General features: G+C 46.8%; 1 protein-coding gene across 1 annotated transcript in view; it reads right to left on the bottom strand.

The window, feature by feature from the left end:
- Positions 1-8102: 8102 nt before the first annotated feature.
- LOC120945876 overlaps positions 8103-20786 on the bottom strand; it is a 36029-nt gene continuing 23345 nt past the window's right edge. The window contains exon 4 of the mRNA XM_040360416.1: positions 8103-8437. Within this exon, the coding sequence (XP_040216350.1) occupies positions 8103-8437 (335 nt within the window). The remainder of the gene's footprint in view (positions 8438-20786) is intronic.

Here is a 20786-nt window from a genome sequence, read left to right as displayed (position 1 = left end):
GAAGCCCCTACAAGAACGAAAGGAACTCCTAAAGACTTTTGGGGTATGTTATAGATGCTGTGCTTCCACCGATCACTTTGCCAAGGAATGTAAAACTCCTATCAAGTGCATAGAGTGCGGTTCCGAGGACCATGTGCAAGCACTCCATCCCCTTGAGTCCAATCCTTCACAACATGCAGACCTTCCTCCTGGGTAGAACCACAGCGGGAAGAGTACAGATCACGTACCTAATTCCACCATGGTATTTTCTTTGTGCACTGAAGTCTGTGGGGAAGACCACTGTGACAAATCTTGCGCTAAAATATGCCTAGTGAATATTCATCACAAGGATCAGCCAGAAAAGACTTTAAGGGTGTATGCTATCTTAGATGATCAAAGCAATCGATCGCTTGCACGATCCGAACTGTTCGATCTATTTTGCACAAAAGGAGAGGTTCACCCTTACACCTTAGGCACTTGTAGTGGAACTACAGAGGTTTTTGGAAGAAGGGCTCATGGATTTATTGTGTCCTCCCTAGAAAATAACCTACAATTACCCTTACCTACACTTGTAGAGTGTAACCAGATACCAGCCAACAAAGAAGAAATACCTACACCAGAAGTTGCCTTCTACCACCCTCATCTAAGGTCAATAGCCAGTGAAATCCCACCACTTGACAAAGATGCTAAAATCCTTCTTCTGCTGGGAAGAGATATTCTAAGGATCCACAAGGTACACAGGCAGGTCAGCGGACCTCCAGAGGCCCCATTCGCCCAGTACCTGGACTTAGGCTGGGTCATCATAGGCAACGTCTGTATAGGCAAAATGAAAAGGCCTACTAACATTTCTTCATTCAAGACAAATGTATTGCCAAATGGTCGTAATACTCACTTTGAGCCATGCCCACATCACTACTGGGTAAAGGAGAAGGTAACTAGCTGCAAGTTGCAACATTGCAACACAAACCTTTCCCGCACCTACGATGACAGCTTTGGTTCTACAGTTTTCAATGCAAGCAGTGAAGACGACAAGTTGGCTCCTTCGGCAGAAGACAAAGAATTCCTTAAAGTAATGGACAATGAGTTCTTTCAGGAAGATTCCAATAGCTGGGTAGCACCCCTACCCTTTCGCCTCCCGAGAGAGAAGCTACCAAACAATCTACATCAAGCAGTCAAAAGATTCTCCTCCTTAAAGCGTACCTTAAGCAGGAAGCCAGAGATGGAAAGACATTTTGTGGACTTCATACAGAATATCTTTGACAGGGGTCATGCCGAACCCGCACCCCCATTGAAAGAAGGAGAAGAATGCTGGTACCTCCCTTCCTTCGGTGTGTATCACCCACGAAAGCCAGACCAAATCAGAGTTGTCTTTGACTCCAGTGCCCAACATGAAGGTTTCTCACTTAACGACATGCTCCTCACAGGGCCCAACTTGAACAACAACCTCATTGGAGTCCTAATTCGCTTTCGTCAAGAACCTGTAGCGGTGATGGCCGACATTCAACAAATGTTCCACTGCTTCATCGTCAAGGAAGATAACAGGAATTACCTCAGGTTTCTATGGCACAAGGACAACGACATCAACAAAGAGGTAATTGATTACCGAATGAGGGTGCATGTCTTTGGGAACAGCCCTTCCCCAGCTGTAGCAATCTATGGACTAAAAAAGACAGCTCAGCTTGGAGAAGCTGAGTATGGATCCGATGCTCGTCAATTTGTTGAAAGGAACTTTTACGTAGATGACGGGCTCAAATCCTTTCCTACTGCTAAAGAAGCAATTAATCTTCTTACCAGAACAAAGGAGATGCTAGCTGTAGCAAACTTGAGACTTCACAAAATTATATCTAACAGCCAAGAGCTAATGAATGCATTTCACCCTGAGGACTATGCTGCCAGTGTGAAAGACCTTGACCTTGGGTCAGACACACCCCCTATGCAGAGAAGTCTAGGTCTGCTGTGGAACATCAAAGTAGACACATTCACCTTTCAGGTGTCAACCTGTGACAAACCCTTCACCAAGAGAGGAGTCTTGTCCGTAGTGAACAGCATCTACGACCCACTGGGATTTATAGCCCCAGTCACCATCCAAGGTAAGATGTTATTAAGACAGCTTACTACTGATAACATAGATTTGGAAACTCCGTTACCTATTGAGAAACAACAAAGATGGGAGAAATGGAGAGGTTCTCTGAAGACATTAGAACAGCTCCAAATTCCACGTTGCTATGCCCCAGTCTCTATCTCAGCCGCTGTCCAGAGGGAAATCCATATTTTCTCAGATGCATCAGTTGAAGCTATAGCTGCAGTGGCCTATTTGAAGACCTCAGGAGTTAATGGAGACATACACTGCAACTTTGTTCTAGGCAAGACAAAGCTAACACCAAAACCCGCACATACCATACCCAGACTTGAACTTTGTGCAGCTGTGCTAGCAGTGGAAATAGCTGAAGTCATAAAGAGTGAAATGGACATTAACATTGATTCCTTCACATTTTACACAGACAGCAAGATAGTGCTTGGTTACATTTACAACCAAACTAAACAATTTTACGTGTACGTCAGCAATAGAGTAGAACGTATCAGAAGGTTCTCCTTGCCAAAGCAATGGCATCATATTCCCACTGACCTTAATCCTGCCGATTGTGGGACAAGAGCTATATCTTCAGTAGCTCTCCTCGACTGCTTGTGGCTGTCGCCTCCAAGATTTCTTTCTGAAAACTCCTACTCAATTTCCACGGACACTACCTATGAACTGGTACATCCTGACGATGATAAAGAAATCAGGTCTATGTACACCACACTGCGTACCTCTGCAAGTTCAGAACAAAAACTAAAGTCGCATGGTTTTGAACGTTTCTCAACCTGGTCATCAGCTGTTAGGGCTGTTGCTTATTTGATACACATTGCCCATTGTTTTAAAAGGAGCTCAACTTCAGAATGTCATGGCTGGCATATCTGTACCAACCTCCCTACTGCAACGGAAATTGAGCAGGCGGAAAAGGGTTATCATTCGCTGTGTACAACAAGAAGTGTACATGGAAGAGTTGCACAGATTCAAAGGTGGAATACCTCTATCAAAGGGTAGTTCACTATTTAATCTGAACCCTGTAGTCGATGACAATCAGTTGCTACGAGTTGGAGGTCGAATAGAGAAATCTGACCTGTGCAGCAAGGAACAAAACCCCGTCATCATACCAGGTCAGCACCACATTGCCACTCTTCTAATACGGCACCATCACAAACTAATACAACACCTAGCCAATGTGTTTTGGCACCGCTGGAGAAAAGAGTACCTGCATACCCTTCAAAGCCGTTCCAAATGGCAAACACCCAAGCCTAACCTCAAAGTAGGAGACCTTGTTCTTCTGAAAGATAGAGAAGTCTGTCACAATGAGTGGCCTATGGGTCTTGTAACAAACGTAATGCCCAGCGATGACGGAAAGGTTCGAAAGGTTGAGATTAAGATAACTAAAGGAGGTTCTGCTCGGACTTTCTCACGACCAATCACGGAATTGGTGCTTCTTCTCCCAAGTGAGTGACTTAGGCAGGAGTACCGGCTATACCTGCTATGGCGGGGAGAATATCACTATCACTATTGACTGTGCTACTGTTGAAGTCCCACGATTATAAACTATAGACTACAGGACTCAAGCCATCTCTTTTTGGACGTCATGTTTCATTGTTCATTTACTGCATACCTTCTTGTGTTTGCGGGTATCTCGTATCTATGGTTTACACACCAGTTTTACCTTTAACGTTTCTTCCCCTACAGGTTCAAGTTGGACTTATCTTTATATATGTAATAGACTTTGAAATCTAAAGATTTCAGGCGGGGAGTGTCATGTTACATGATATTATTTTTATTATGTACTGTCTCTTTAATGTCTATCTAGTTTGTCTCTTGTGGCATTCCGTAGTTTCCATGCTGCTCAGTCTCCTCCCCCTCTTTTTCTGTATCAGTCATTTTAATGCTGTAATTCATGTGACCTGTGTGTATCTTCTACCTGCATGGAAGAATCGTTATTTTACCTGTTGTAACTTGCATTCTACGGATCATACGACAAATAAACATCGCCAGATCTTCTTTCATGTGAGTTGTGACTGAGTAAGCTATCTGGAAAGGTGATTTGGTATGGATAATCTCTTCAGGGCAATGAGCTCCATGTGCTACTGAAAACCACATTCATAGCCTTTGCAGCCGATCCAGAATAGACTGGGTCCCCAGTTTGAAATGGTCCTGAGCTGTCCGTCCACTGGGAGGAAGCTGACCGATGGATACCTGTCCGGGAGATACCGAGCACGAGGCTGGTGTTTCAGGAGAGGCTTGACTATTCAATGGAGGACACTTTGGCTCTGAGAGGCTGGACGCTGGTTGCCTATCAGTTTCTGATCTAACTAAAGCTATTTGAAGGAGATCCGGGTGCTGAATCCAATTGAGAAGGATTTTGGACCAAAATTTTCTCCAATATTCAGGAGGGTCTGTGGCAAAGACTTAACCACTTAACCCCCGGACCATATTGCTGCCCAAAGACCAGAGTACTTTTTGCGATTCGGGACTGCGTCGCTTTAACAGACAATTGCGCGGTCGTGCGACTTGGCTCCCAAACAAAATTAGCATCCTTTTTTTCCCACAAACAGAGCTTTCTTTTGGTGGTATTTGATCACCTCTGCGTTTTTTATTTTTTGCGCTATAAACAAAAATAGAGAGACAATTTTGAAAAAAATGAATATTTTTTACTTTTTGCTATAATAAATATCCCCCAAAAATATATAAAAAAACATTTTTTTCCTCAGTTTAGGCCGATACGTATTCTTCTACCTATTTTTCGTAAAAAAAAATCGCAATAAGCGTTTATTGATTGGTTTGCGCAAAAGTTATAGCGTTTACAAAATAGGGGGTATTTTTATGTCATTTTTATTAATATATTTTTTTTGCGACATTATGGCGGACACTTCGGACACTTTTGACACATTTTTGGGACCATTGGCATTTGTATAGCGATCAGTGCTATAAAAATGCATTGGATTACTATAAAAATGCCACTGGCAGTGAAGGGGTTAACACTAGGGGGCGGGGAAGGGGTTAAGTATGCCTGGGTGTGTTCTTACTGTGGGGGGGGGTGGCCTCACATTGGGAAACACTGATCCTCGGTTCATACATTGTATGAACAGAAGATCAGCATTTCCCCTGCTGACAGGACCGAGAGCTGTGTGTTTACACACACAGCTCCCGTTCCCCGCTCTGTACCGAGCGATCACGTGTGCCCGGCGGCGATCGCGCCCGCCGGGCACACGCACGGGAGTCGGGGGCGAGCGGGGGCGCGCGCGCGCGCCCCTAGTGGCGGCTGAGAGAGAGGACGTTATACTACGTGCTCTCGCCCAGCAGAGCCAACTTGCCGACGTAGAACGGCGGTGCGCGGTCGGCAAGTGGTTAAAGCGGTTGTAAACCCTCCTATCTTTTTCAGCCAAGGAAGCTGCCATCTGCCACATGCCTCATATAAAGTCCCAACCCCACTTTTTTCTATAACATTAACTAAGGGATGGAGATGCGATTTCAGGAGTGTTACATAATTGCCTCCACAGATCTGCCACCAACAAGTTAATTCATGCATTGTCATTTTTTGACTAGCTGACCCAGTTTGATGTGGTCCGCATCCAGTTTGGTGGTATTTAAGTTTGGTAGGCATGTTTTGGTTTCACCCCTGTTTTTTGTCTTTTCAGTGCTCTCATTTGCCAGACCAACCATAGATAGGGGCGGTTCTAGGTTACCTTCTGCTCCCTGTCTATTAATTAGCACACCTGGGTTCCTCCTTTTGGAGGCCTTAAAATTCATAGTTAGGACTGCAGTTACATAGAGTGCCGTGACGTGGCCTGCAGGTTCCCAGGTATTTGCAAATGACTGCAACTAAACCTCTGTTTTAATTACATACAGTTAGACAGATGAATTTGGTTTTGTGCTTCTTTGGTTTGGTATTTTTGAGCCTGACTATTATGGTAAGAATTTTTGTATTTTCCATATGTATATTTAATCGCATTATGCTAATCGCATCTCATTCAAAGTCCCAACCTTCCATTTTTTAAACCCTTTTAGGCATGGAGGCCTGTGGTGGTGCAAACCACATGCCTCATATAAAGTCCCAACCCCACTTTTTTCTATAACAGGAAGCTGCCATCTTGGCCTTTGTTCAATCTTCAACTGCCATGAAGCTGCACATGTGATCAGTTATGACACCAGCCATTGGATGGTTTGACAGTTTGGTTGAGAGCACAACCAATGTGCAGTTAGCATTCCCGGCATGCCGGGAATGTGAACAGTTTTTTTAAGTGTTACATCGATGGGTTTACAACCGCTTTAATCCTAAAATTCAGAGTGACACTCTGGCTGCCAGGCTGGTGAGAGAGACCTGTCCAGATGCACTATACCCACTCTGGCTGGAGTGGCAACGTAAAGTTGTCGTTGGAAGCAGAACTGTTTCCATATTCAGTTACACCTGAATTTGCTGTCTTCCATTCTGCTATCCCTTCATCTTCCACTAATTTTCACAATTTTTCCCCGTTGGGTAATAAAAGCACAGAAAAGACACCTGTGTGGACATTGACCTTACTGCAGCTCTCATCCAGTACCCTAGACGGCAGAGATACAGAGATAACATGCCACCCAAAACAAACCAGCAGCTCCTTTGGGGGGTAGTGCTACATATATATATATATATATATATAGATAGATAGATAGATAGATAGATAGATAGATATAGTGTGACAGTAGGAGCTACTGTCACGGTAAAATGGACAGTTTGCTGGACACAGGGTATGCACATTTGCTGGGTGCAAGACTACAGAGCGTAGATGTGGACTGGAGAAGACTGCTTTTGCAGCTTTCTCCAGGTTTTGGTATTTTGACACGGGGCTCTGTAGTTTGGAGGTTCCACAGTGTCTGGGGTGGGACGGGATCCCCGACCCTGTATCCAGATTTTGTGGATGATCAGCAGGGTGTGTGCTCAGGTGAGCACAGCCCTTATAATGAGAGTGTGGGAAGACCTCATGGCTCCCATTTGGCGACAGCTCCACACTAAGAGACAGGAGGTCTCCAGAAGTCAGAGAGGCTGTAGGAGACAGCCAGAATGTTGGTGACTGCAAGAGGCAGCCAGAACGATGGTGACTGCAAGAGGCAGAGCCGTAGACGCTAAAGGGAAGCTGTCTACTTTGAGAAGTCCGCTGGTCTGGGTGACCAGGATAAAGTGCAGAAGTACTGCTACAGATACTGCTAAAGAGAGCCAGGTGGGTCACCATTTTACTATATATATATATATATATATATATATATATATATATATATATATATATATATATATAGCGCTAACCCCATATGGGCTGCTGATTTTGTCCCAGATTCTTTCCCACAAGTATAGCGACAGCCAGGCAAACAGTAATATTCACTCCTCTGGCCCAGTAAACAGTCTCGGTGTTGTCTTTAATGTTTATTGCAGATTAACCTGGATGGGGCTTAGGAAAGGTGTGGGATACTCCAAACACTGAACAGTAATGAGAGGACACTCTTCTCTTTGCAGCTACTCCCTAGAACAATCCCTTCAGCAAAAGGACTAAGTAATGATCCAGACCAGGCAAGCCTTAGTTTTTGTACATCAGGGGTTAATAGCAGCAACAGTCACTAGGATCCTCCACTCAGGTCTGTACTACGTGTCCCCAGGTACTTGGATGCCTCCCTCCAGATTCAGGTAGACAGATTCTTCAGTGAATCTTCCAGACAAGATCCCCAGTGAAACCCTTCTTTTAGCATCAAAGAGTTTGTAGCAGGATAGCCCCCCAGCTGTACAGACCTGGGACCTTGTTGATCACAAGCAGAAGCCCTTCTGGCTGGGAACCTCCCCTCCAGGAAAAGAACCCCTCTGTCTAAGGCTCCAAACTAATTTATGCATTCTCCCAGCCACCATCTGGGCATCCTCCCCAAGGGATTGGCTGGAGCCACGTAAATATTAGGGCTGCTCATTTGACTCCCCCCGCCCACTACATTCTGGAGGCCTTCATAAGACGGCCAGAAGCAATCAAACCTGCAGAGCCCAGAGCAGCCCAAAGTAATCACAAGCTGCTCCGCTGAACTAAATTTACCTAACCTGATAGCAACCTAACTGGGATGGTGCTCCATCTATATACTGTATGTGTATATATATATATGTTACCTCAGTTATTTGGATAGGAAGGGCATCATCTTCTACCACGTGGCGAAGGATATGAGTTTCCTTCTGTCTTTGTATGTTTCTGTTTCTTCTCATCTCCAGCTTCTTATTGAACTGGACTTGTTTTTCTTCTAGAGCTTTACTTTCCTTCTCAATCTCCTCCTGAATCCTCCTCTCTCGCTCAATCTGCTGCTGCCTCCTCCTATTCTCTTCCTCTTGAAGTCTTCTTCTTTGCATTTCTATTCTGTCCTCTTCTTGTTTGCCTTTAAAAGAACACATTTCATATCATGAGAAACCTCTAGTGGTGAGGCACGATGGCAATCCATGGAGAGAACTAGGGTTGTCCCGATACCACTTTTTTGAGACCGAGTACAAGTACCAATACTTTTTTTCAAGTACTCGCCGATACCAATTACTGATACTTTTTTTTTTTTTTTTTTTATGTCCTGTGACAGTGGCAGTATTTTTTTTTTTTTTAGGGGGATTGTGAGTGTGTGATTTTTTTTTTTTAATATTTATTGCAATTTTTTAATTTTTTTAATTAGCCCTGTTGGGGGTCTTTGGAGAGATATCAGGGGTCTTAACAGACCTCTGACATCTCCCCTTTAAGACATAGAAAGGGACTAAGGACACAGATTCCCCAGTCCCTTTCTCTGCAGCCTCTGCTGAAATGAATGGAGGGAAGCTTCTCTCCATTCATAAACTGAAGCATCGTAAACACAGGTTACGATGCTCAGTCATATGAATGGACAGAGTCAGTGATTACTGACTCTGTTCATTCTGAAAAGGTATCCATCCTGACAGATTGAGGGGGAGAGCGGCACGGTGCGGGGGGAGAGAAGACAGGCACGGAGCGGGGAGAGAGAAGCCAGTCACGGATCGGGGGGAGAGAAGCCGGTCACGGAGCGGGGGGACAGAAGCCGGTCACGGATCGGGGGGGGAGAGAAGCCGGTCACGGAGCGGGGGGAGAGAAGCCGGTCACGGATCGGGGGGAGAGAAGCTGGTCACGGAACGGGGGGAGAGAAGCTGGTCACGGAGCAGGGGGAGAGAAGCCGGTCACGGATCGGGGGGAGAGAAGCCGGTCACGGATCGGGGGGAGAGAAGCCGGTCACGGAACGGGGGGGGAGAAGCTGGTCACGGAACGGGGGGATAGAAGCTGGTCACGGAGCAGGGGGAGAGAAGCCGGTCACGGATCGGGGGGAGAGAAGCCGGTCACGGATCGGGGGGAGAGAAGCCGGTCACGGAACGGGGGGAGAGAAGCTGGTCACGGAGCAGGGGGAGAGAAGACGAGCATGGGGGAAAGACGAGCACGGAGCAGGGGGAAAGACAACACGGGGGGAGAAGACTTGCAACTCCCCTGCCTGCCCAGGTATCGGGTGAGGCATCAGAGCATTTCCCCCGAGGACATCCCTAGAGAGAACTTATGATTTTTTTCCCACACATACCTGATGACTATAGTTTTCACTTTTTAGAAAGGCCCCTCCCTGTGATTTGTGTCTCTGCCTTTAGAACTGGAGGTGCTGTTATCAAAATACCTGAGGGCCAAACCTCTAATTGTTTAGGAAGACACCTTCTTTTGGCATTAAACACTTCATACAAACACAACTATTTCCAGTGAATTGATAAGAAAAAAAAAATGTACAAGTATTTTTGGAAAACTACTTTTGCCTTTGAATGTAGTCCAAGTACTAAAGAAGGTTTTTTGAGCAAATGTAGTCAAATACCGTATTTATCAACATATAACACACACCCTAATTTTAAGGGGGATGTTTCAGGAAAAACTCACATTTTAAATAAATAACTTTGAAGTAAAATAAGGGTCCCATTAATGCAGCCTCCCCAGTGCCCATTAATGCCCATCAATGCAGCCTTACCATTTCCCATCAATGCAGCCTCACCATTGCCCATCAATGCAGCCTGATCAGTGCCCATCTGCAGCCTCACCAGTCCCCATCAATGCAGCTTGATCAGCGCAGCCGTATTAGTGCATGGAGATTAGACCTGCCGCTAGACAGCACACATCCCGGGATTGAACCAGTATGCTGTCTTTCATAGGAGCCGGTCCAGGAGGCAGGACTTTGTATAACAGCAGCAGCCGAGTAAACGGGAGATTCCCACTCTCTGTATAATATGGCAAGGGGCAGCGAGGCAGCCCAATGGAAAATATTGGCGTATTAGGCCCCATACACACGATAGAATCCATCCGCAGATAAATCCCAGCAAATGGGTTTCTGCGGATAGATCCTATGGTGTGTACACGCCAGCGGATCTGTTTCCGCGGAGAAATCTCCTCTGGGATGGATTCCAGCAGATCGGATATTTGCTGACATGCACAACATATCCATCTGCTGGAATCCATTCCAACGGATGGATCCGCTCGTCTGTACAGACTTACCGGATCCATCCGTCCAAAGGGATTCCCCGCACGCGTCGTAATGATTTGACGCATGCGTGGAATTCCTTATATGACAGCGTCGCGCCGTCGCCGCGTCATAATCGCGGCGACGGCGCGTCACGTCATCGCCAGAGGATTTCCGCGCGGATTTCAATGCGATGGTGTGTACACTCCATCGCATCGAAATCTGCGGAAATCTTTGAGAGGATTTATCCGTGGAAACGGTCCGCTGGACCGTATCCGCGGATAAATTCTCTCGTGTGTATGGGGCCTTACACACACATATTATTTGCGCTTGGTTTTCAGGGGGAAAAAGTGCATGTTATACACAGATAAATATGGTAAATGTAGGTTGGGGTGCTGCTGCTGTTTGTTAGCAAAGCACCTGTGATTGGGAGCAGTGATCAGTGCCATGTAGCCTAGCCCCCCCCCCCCCACAGTTAGAATCACTCCCTAGGACACACTTAACCCCTTCCCCGCCCCCTACTGGTTGAGCCCTTTACTGCGAGTGTCATTTACACAGTAATCACTGCATTTTTATAGCACTGATGTATAAATTACAATAATCCCGAAAGGGCGTTTTTGTATGCATGAAACAGTTAAACGTTAAAAAAATTACTGCGCAAATACCGTGTGAGATAAAAAGTTGCAACGACCGCCATTTTATTCCCTAGTGTCTCTGCTAAAAAAACATATATAATGTTTGGGGGTTCTGAGTAATTTTCTAACAAAAAAATTGTGATTCTTACATGTAGGAGAGAAGTGTCCAAATTGGCCTGGGTGGCAAGTGCATACTTGGGGTGGACTCGGGACGCAGAGCATTGCATCTGGAGCCTACTCATGTTTCTTGCAACAGCAAATGAAAATTTGCTGTTGCAACACTGAACCTCCTCCTGGACAATTGGGAAGAAGGTATGAAACCTGTTTCCCGATTGGCCAAAACATCAGGCGATCCTATTGGATGCCTAACGCGGAGGAGAGAGGAGATACTGCTGAAGCTGCTTCTGGAGAGGACACCGGTCCTGAAGCAGCTTTACCCGAGCCCCCCACGCACTCACCGCCTGCATCCAAGTTAAAGCGGTGGTTCCCCCTTAAAAACGACTTTTTTTTATTCCACTGCCCCCCCACATTCCATCACTATTAAGGCTCTTATTTTTTTCCTGCTGTACATACCTTAGTACAGCATATTCACCCGTGCATCCGGGTTGCGAGTCCCGCGGGAGTGGGCGTTCCTCACATGCTGTTGATTGACGTTTTGCCCAAAAACGAGCTCCCCCCTGTCGCGTAAGCTGCGTCACGGGTGACGAAAGGAGCCGAACGGCGAGTCGGCGCTATACTGCGCATGCGCATCGCCGTTCGGCTCCTTTCGCCAATCGTGACGCGGCTTACGCGACGGGGGGAGAGCTCGTTTTTCGGCAAAACGTCAATCAACAGCATGTGAGGAACGCCCACTCCCGCGGGACTCGCAACCCGGAATGCACGGGTGAATATGCTGTACTAAGGTATGTACAGCAGGAAAAAAATAATAAGAGCCTTAATCGTGATGGAATTTGGGGGGGCAGTGGAATAAAAAAAAGTTGTTTTTAAGGGGGAACCACCGCTTTAAGGACAGCGGGTGGTGGTGGCGGGGGGCTGTGTTAGTGCCACGGGGGGTTAGTGACACTGCACCGGCGGCCCGGGGGGGGGGGTTGTTGGCTCCCCCCCCCCAAATCAAACACCAACTGCTTTGGACTCTGGGCTGTAATCAGTTTCAGAGGTTTTGAAACGATGAGCTCAGATTGTAAATACTGCAGTAAGATAAGAGAGAACGTTGAGCTTTTTGTGTTTTGTTTGTAGCTAATGTTGAGGAAATGTTACTTGTATGGAGACATGATGAATGCATGTTGTTTTGTCTGTGGTAAATTTGCCGATTTTACCTGAATTAAAATAAAAATGTGACGCTAAGTAGGGATGATTTGTGTAGCGCCTGGTTACGTCCAAGTACCGTTGCTAGTTAAATTTAGAGACGGATCAGAGTGTTAACTGACTCTGATCCAATTAATATGTTCAAAATTGTGTCTCTGTCTCAGCTTGGCTGTACTGTGGGCTTATTCTGTTCCTCCTAGGGTGCAGTTCTCACCCCAGGACCATAGGTGGCAGCAGTGGAGTCGAGGTTTGGGTGCTCTTTCCCAGCAGACTATCAGGAGGGGTTTTTCCTCGCTGTGCATGCTGGGGTAGGGAATTTATTGGACATTGGTCTGGGTCTTCTTGTTCTTCGAGTGCGGCACCCACCTTTAGGGTGACTGCATTATGGCGCCCTGGACGAAATGGCCTTCCGGGCCGGGGGTGCACGTGCCACGCGGTGTTCCTGGTTCTGGGACCACGTTGGTCCAGAACATTTGAGCTGTGGCGGGGAGCACAGTAGTCGACTGAGTTCCCAATCCTGAAAGATCCCAAGCGAGATAGCTGTTCGGTGGGGAATCCATCTGAGGAGAGCCAATGAGAGGCTGGCAATCCAATAAGGTCTCGACAAACCACCGGGGATCAAGGTAACCGGACACTGAGAGACTGGTCACCTATCAGTCGGTAACCTGCAAACTACCTGAAGGAGATCCAGGCGCCAAATCTATTAAGGAGGATCATCTCCACTATCACAATTCTGAGTGCTACCAAGGAGGGTCTGTGGCAGAGACTTTTCCTCTAAGTTCCGAGTGATACTCTGGCTGCCAGGTCAGTGAGAGAGGCCTGTCCAGTTACACTGGGCCATATTCATAGCGGAGATACTCCGTCGTATCTCTCAGAGTATCTATGCGACTGATTCATAGAATCAGTTACGCATAGATAGCCCTTAGATCCGACAGGTGTAATTGTTTTACACTGTCGGATCTTAGGATGCAATACCGCGGCCGCCGCTGGGTGGAGTCCGCGTCGTATTCCAGCGTCGGGTATGCAAATTAGCAGTTACGGCGATCCACGACGGTTTTTCGCGTTCGGTACGTCGAGAAGAATTTAAAGTGTTGGTGGGAGCAGGACTGTTTCCCTATTGTTATGCCTGAGTCTGCTATTTCTCCTTCTACTTCACCTCTACTCCTTATCACAAGTTTTATTGGCACAGATTCAGGTAGCAATTGCGCCTGCGTAACCATAGTTACGCAGCGCAATTGCTGACTTGCGCCGGCGTAACGAGTTCTCCTGATTCAGAGAACTCGTTACGCCGACTGCAGCCTAAAATCTGCGTGGCATAAGGCTCTTATGCCACGCAGATTTTAGGCTGCATTCTTGCGTTGACCACTAGGGGGCGCTCCCATTGTGGTCAGCGTATAGTATGCAAATTGCATACTTACGCCGATTCACAATGTTGCGCGCCCCCTGCGTACGCAAGTTACGTCGGTTGCGTACGGCATCTTTAGCGTAAGGCTGCCCATGCTAAAAGCAGGGGCAGCCAATGCTAAAGGATACCCGGCGTTCCCGCGTCGCGACGTTCGAATTTTACGTCGTTTGCGTAAGTGAATCGTGAATGGCGCTGGACGCCATTCACGTTCACTTTGAAGCAAATGACGTCCTTGCGACGTCATTTGCCGCAATGCACGTCGGGAAAGTTTCCCGACGGAGCATGCGCTGTACGCTCGGCGCGGGAGCGCGCCTAATTTAAATGATTCCCGCCCCCGACGGGATTATTTACATTGCGCGCGCTTACGCCGGGCAATTTTGCCGGCGCGCCCTCGCAATTTACGGAGCTACTGCTCCGTGAATCGAGGGCAGCACAAATTATTTGCGGGGGCGTAGGGCAAAATCGTTGCCCTGTGCCTCCGCAAATAATGCGCAAGTGGTACCTGAATCTGGGCCATTGTTTTTACCCGGCTGGGTAATAAAGAGCACAGAAAAAGACATTCCGTTACTGCTACTTTCACCATACACCCCTAGACGGCGGAGGAGCCACAAGGTAACATGCCACCCAAAACAAACCAGCAGCTCCTGTTTAGTGCTACATTTGTAAAACGTCTGGCTACTTATGTTTGAGGGTCTAAATTAGTTAAACATTAAACGGGTTAGGTAATGAAACGGAGGCAAACATTCTGTAAAGTGGTGTATGAGAAAGGTAAATGCCTTTTATATAGAAAAGGAAAAAGACACAACTGCAGAGAGGCTATGCTGCTCACCCCAAGAGTGAATAATCAGGGAATTTCCCCCAGTGGGATTTTTCGGCAGCTCAATTAATGAATTGGATTGAAAGGACAATGTATAAGAAAGGGGGGCCAAATTCTCAAAAACTCTGCGTAACTTAAATTTCAGCAGTTAAGTTACACTGACTTAAAATTTCTACCTAAGTGCCCGATCGTCAAAGCACTTAGGTAGAAATTACACGCTGTGTAACTTAAGTGCCGCCGTCGTAAGGCGGTCCTCCTCTCCTGGGGGCGTTTTAAATTTAAATGAGGCGCGCTCCCGCGCCGGCCGTACTGCGCATGCGTGTGACGTCATTTTCCCGACGTGCAGCGCGCGAACGTAATTAACGCCGGTCGGCTTTGAGAATTTCGACGGGACACTAAAGTTGCGACGGGTGAAAAAAAAAGACGCGCCGGGAAAACAATTAATTATAAAAAAAAATGACAGCGTCGCTCAGCATGCATTCCTGAGAGGGAGAACTCCATGCCAATTTTCAAAGAAAAAACCGGCATGGGTTCCCCCCCCAGGAGCATACCAGGCCCTTAGGTCTGGTATGGGTTGTAAGGAGACCCCCCCACGCCGAAAAATTGACGTAGGGGGTCCCCCTACAATCCATACCAGACCCGTATCCAAAGCACGCTACCCCGGCCGGCCAGGAATGGGAGTGGGGACGAGCGAGCGTCCCCCCCCTCCTGAGCCGTGCCAGGCCGCATGCCCTCAACATGGGGGGGTTGGGTGCTCTGGGGCAGGGGGGCGCACTGCGGGCCCCCCCACCCCAGAGCACCCTGTCCCCATGTCGATGAGGACAGGACCTCTTCCCGACAACCCTTGCCATTGGTTGTCGGGGTCTGCGGGCGGAGGCTTATCGGAATCTGGGAGTCCCCTTTAATAAGGGGGCCCCCAGATACCGGCCCCCCACCCTAAGTGAATGGATATGGGGTACATCGTACCCCTATCCATTCACCTGTAGGCAAAAAGTAAAATGTAGTAAACGCACAACACAAGGCTTTTTAAAATATTTTATTATTCTGCTCCGGAGGCCCCCCCTGTCTTCGTTATTAGCTCAATTACCAGGGGGGGCTTCTTCTTCCACTCTCCGGGGGTCTTCTCCGCTCTCCGGGGGTCTTCTCCGCTCTCCGGGGGGGCTTCTCCGGACTCCGGGGGGCTTCTTCCATCTTCTCCCCTCTTCCGCTCTTGACTCGGCGAACCCCGGTTCTTCTGCAGCTCTCCGGTGCCTTCTTCTTCAGCGCTGGCTGCCTGCTATGTTTGTGTGTTAGCTCGATTTCAAACAGGCAGCCGGCGCGGTCTTCTGTGACGTCAGGGTCTTCTGGTCTTCTGTTCTTCCGATGTTGCCTCGTCGCCTGTTGTCGCTGTAATGATGGAAGCGCGCCTTGCATCCCATTTATATAGGGATCACCGTCCCATCATGCTCCGGCAGGTACCCACGTGGTGGGTGCACGTGGGTAGGCACCCACCACGTGGGTACCTGCCGGAGCATGATGGGACGGTGATGCCTATATAAATGTGATGCAAGGCGCGCTTCCATCATTGCAGCGACAACAGGCGACGAGGCAACATCGGAAGAACAGAAGACCAGAAGACCCTGGCGTCACAGAAGACCGCGCCGGCTGCCTGTTTGAAATCGAGCTAACACACAAACATAGCAGGCAGCCAGCGCTGAAGAAGAAGGCACCGGAGAGCTGCAGAAGAACCGGGGTTCGCCGAGTCAAGAGCGGAAGAGGGGAGAAGATGGAAGAAGCCCCCCGGAGTCCGGAGAAGCCCCCCCGGAGAGCGGAGAAGACCCCCGGAGAGTGGAAGAAGAAGCCCCCCCTGGTAATTGAGCTAATAACGAAGACAGGGGGGGCGTCCGGAGCAGAATAATAAAATATTTTAAAAAGCCTTGTGTTGTGTGTTTACTACATTTTACTTTTTGCCTACAGGTGAATGGATAGGGGTACGATTTACCCCATATCCATTCACTTAGGGTGGGGGGCCGGTATCTGGGGGCCCCCTTATTAAAGGGGACTCCCAGATTCCGATAAGCCTCCGCCCGCAGACCCCGACAACCAATGGCAAGGGTTGTCGGGAAGAGGTCCTGTCCTCATCGACATGGGGACAGGGTGCTCTGGGGTGGGGGGGCCCGCAGTGCGCCCCCCTGCCCCAGAGCACCCAACCCCCCCATGTTGAGGGCATGCGGCCTGGCACGGCTCAGGAGGGGGGGGGACGCTCGCTCGTCCCCACTCCCTTCCTGGCCGGCCGGGGTAGCGTGCTTTGGATACGGGTCTGGTATGGATTGTAGGGGGACCCCCTACGTCAATTTTTCGGCGTGGGGGGGTCTCCTTACAACCCATACCAGACCTAAGGGCCTGGTATGCTCCTGGGGGGGAACCCATGCCGGTTTTGAATTTCAAAATTGCCGTGGAGTTCTCCCTCAGGAATGCATACCAAATGCCGTCGCTGGAATGGGCCTTTACAAGGTTTGGCTAACTTTCCACATTGTAAAACCAGCCCTAATTTTGCGCCGGCAAATTCGGAACTTAGGCAGAAATCAAAGTGCTGAAATGCTTTGAAAATCTACTTAAGTCCTCATTTGCATACGCAAAGCTGGATTTCAATGAGAAATGCCCCCAGTGGCGGATGTGGTACTGCATCCTAAAATCTGACCGTGTAAGTGTCTTACACATGTCAGATTTTCTGCCTAACTTTGGAAAAAGCCTTTTGAGAATCGTTTCCAAAGTTAGGCACAGAGATACGCAGGCTGAACAGCAGTTAAGTCTGCGTATCTCTTTTGAGAATTTGGCCCGGGAATTTTATTGCAAAAACAACAAGTAGGAAATATTCAATGAGTTAAGATATGAGTTGCAAAATTACAAAATCTTAAAATTTCCATACATAAAGATCACAGAACACAACAAATTGTCATACAGCTTAGCATATATTGTTACAAGCATGTAGCAATTCCTAACGCGTTTCAACCCTTAAACGGGTCTTCTTCAGAGGTATTGTTTTTACTAGGGAAAGATTTACATTATTAGTGTTCAAATGTTTTTTACAGTTTCTCCTCCCCATGTATATGAGGAGGACAAAAAAACAAGTAAACAAAGATTTTTTTTAAGATAAAGTTACTGAATTAGTATGTATGGATGTAAGGCAATCTAAATCGAACTCTTCCATCAGAGAGAGGGAACCCCAAGAGATCCCAGGTAGGTATTCCGACCACTCCACGCTCCAATAACAGGGAGCACCCCCCTACAAAGAGCAGAGCACTCACATGTGACTTGCAGGGAATCACCAGGCAAAAGTCGAATCCCTGAAAAATGGCAGGGAGGGGGGGGGGGGGCAGGTATCTGGGCCAAAACATTTTTAAAACATTATAATTACATATTGGCATTTTTATTTTAATGCAATATGCAATTTTATCATTCAGTGAGCTGACATAAAGATCCCTACAGGGAAACATAGCACACCACCCATTTAAGTTTCATGTTTTCTTTTAATAGAGGGTTAAATACATACATGTAAGTAATGGCTATGGAATGTGTAATACAGGGGTCTCAAACTCAAATTACCTGAGGGCCACAAGACAAGTTTTCATATGCCATGGGGGGCCGCATGCAAACTTTCAAACTTCAAAAACAACAGCACTGGTGTCAGCGAGCGCATTATTACCACCAGCACTGGTGTCAGCGAACGCATTATTACCACCAGCACTGGTGTAAGTCAGGGTTTGACAAATTTGCTTGGAATCTAGGAGCCAGCTAAAAAAGTTAGGAGCCAGAAAACGCACCCCGTCCCGACGAGCTTGCGCGCAGAAGCGAACACATACGTGAGCAGCGCCCGCATATGTAAACGGTGTTCAAACCACACATGTGAGGTATCGCCGCGATTGGTAGAGTGAGAGCAATAATTCTAGCTCCTCTGTAACTTAAAACATGCAACATGTAGATTTTTTTAAACGTCGCCTATGAAGATTTTAAAGGGTAAAAGTTTGTCGGCATTCCACAAGCGGACACAATTTTGAAGCGTGACATGTTGGGTATGAATTTACTCGGCGTAACATTATCTTTCATAATATTAAAAAAAATGGGGATAACTTTACTGTTGTCTTATTTTTTAATTAAAAAAAGTGTAATTTTGTCCCAAAAAAAGTGCGCTTGTAAGACCGCTGCGCAAATACGGCGTAACAGAAAGTATTGCAATGATCGCTATTTTATTCTCTAGGGTGTTAGGATAAAAAATATATATAATGTTTGGGGGTTCTAATTAGAGGGAAGAATATGGCAGTGAAAATAGTGTAAAATGACATTAGAATTGCTGTTTAACTTGTAATGCTTAACTTGTAATACCAACGGCCACCACCAGATGGCGCCAGCTCACATCTGGTGGTAATAACTTGTAATACCAACGGCTCACCACCAGATGGCACCAGCTCAAAAAAAAAAAAAAAAAAAAAAATACTTTTTTTTTTTTTTTTTTTTTGCTCCCCTCACTTCCACCCTGCCTGAGGGCCATTTATAACTGGTCCATTTGCGGCCCGCGGGCCGGTACTTTGAGACCACTGGTGTAATATGTAATGAATTAATATAATATAATATAAAATAAATTATCAAAAAGTGGTTACCTTAACACTGAAGGATTTGTAAAATATCCGTAGTTTTTAGGCAGATAGTAAGAACCAGGTTTTGCAGAACAAAAAACACAATTATTTGTGGATTATATATGGCATTGAACCTTGTGTTTTTTGTTCTGTACTTAATCTGTTCAAAACAATACTAAATACCAATACTATCAGATTAGCACTATTTTTATGCATTCTTATTCACTATGGGGGCATATTCTTAAATATCTGAGGCGGCGGAACGTATGTCCTTTACGTTACGCCGCCGCAAGTTTAAGTGGCAAGTGCCTGATTCCCAAACCACTTACCTGTAAACTTGCGGCGGCGTCGCGTAAAGTCCACCCGCGCAAGCCCTCCTAATTCAAATGATCCTGGTAGGGGGCGTGGATCATTTAAATTAGGCGCGCTCCCGCGCCGATCGTAATGCGCATGCTCCGTCGGGTAAATTACCCGACGTGCATTGCGCTAAATGACGTCTCACGGACGTCATTTGTTTTGACTGTAATGTAAATGGCGTCCAGCGCCATTCACGGACGACTTACGCAAACAACGTTAAATTTTCAAATTTCGACGCGGGATCGATGGCCATACTTAACATTGAGTACGCCACCTAGGGGGCATCTTTATCTTTACGCCGCGTATCGCTTACGGAAACGACGTTAAAACACTACGGCGGGCAAGCGTATGTTAGAGAATCGGCGTGACTAGTCATTTGCATATTCTACGCTGACCGCCACCTAGCGGTCAGCGTAAATATTGCAGCCTAAGATACAACGGCGCAGGCCGTCGTATCTTAGGCATGTTTAAGTGTATCTCAGTTTGAGAATACACTTAAACATAGGATCGGACTTACGTCTGCGTATCTGCTGATACGCAGGCGTAAAGTATTTGAGAATATGGCCCGATATCACTATTGTTTCAACATTTGCATTCATTCACTTTAATCCCCTCATTTTAATATTTTAGCACATCTTAACCCCTTCTATTAACAGCACACATCATTTGTGTCACAATACATACACACACGAGTTGGTTTAATCAATCAACTCTTATGCCGCGTACACACCATCACTTTATGTGATGAAAAAAAACGACATTTTCTGTGAAGTAAAAAACGACGTTTTTGAAACTTCAATTTTCAAAGAGGAAGTTGCCTACACACCATCGTTTTTTCACAATGCTCTAGCAAAGTGAGGTTACGTTCACCACTTTTTTTCCATTGAAGCTCGCTTCATAACTTGTTTCTGGGCATGCGCGGGTGTAAAAACGTTGTTTTAAACGTCGTGTTTTGCTACACACGGTCAATTTCTGTGAAGTAAAAAAGGACGTTTTGAAAAACGACACATAAAATTGAAGCATGCTTCAATTTTTTTTTTGTAGTTTTTCACAAGACATAAAACAACGTTTTCCCCCACACACGGTCATTTAAAGTGACGTTTTTAAAAACGTCGTTTTT

The sequence above is a fragment of the Rana temporaria genome, chromosome 1 (genome assembly GCF_905171775.1).
Source record: "Rana temporaria chromosome 1, aRanTem1.1, whole genome shotgun sequence".
NCBI lineage: Eukaryota > Metazoa > Chordata > Amphibia > Anura > Ranidae > Rana > Rana temporaria.
The sequence above is the reverse complement of the archived record's forward strand: the minus strand, read 5'-3'. Positions and strand labels throughout refer to the sequence as shown.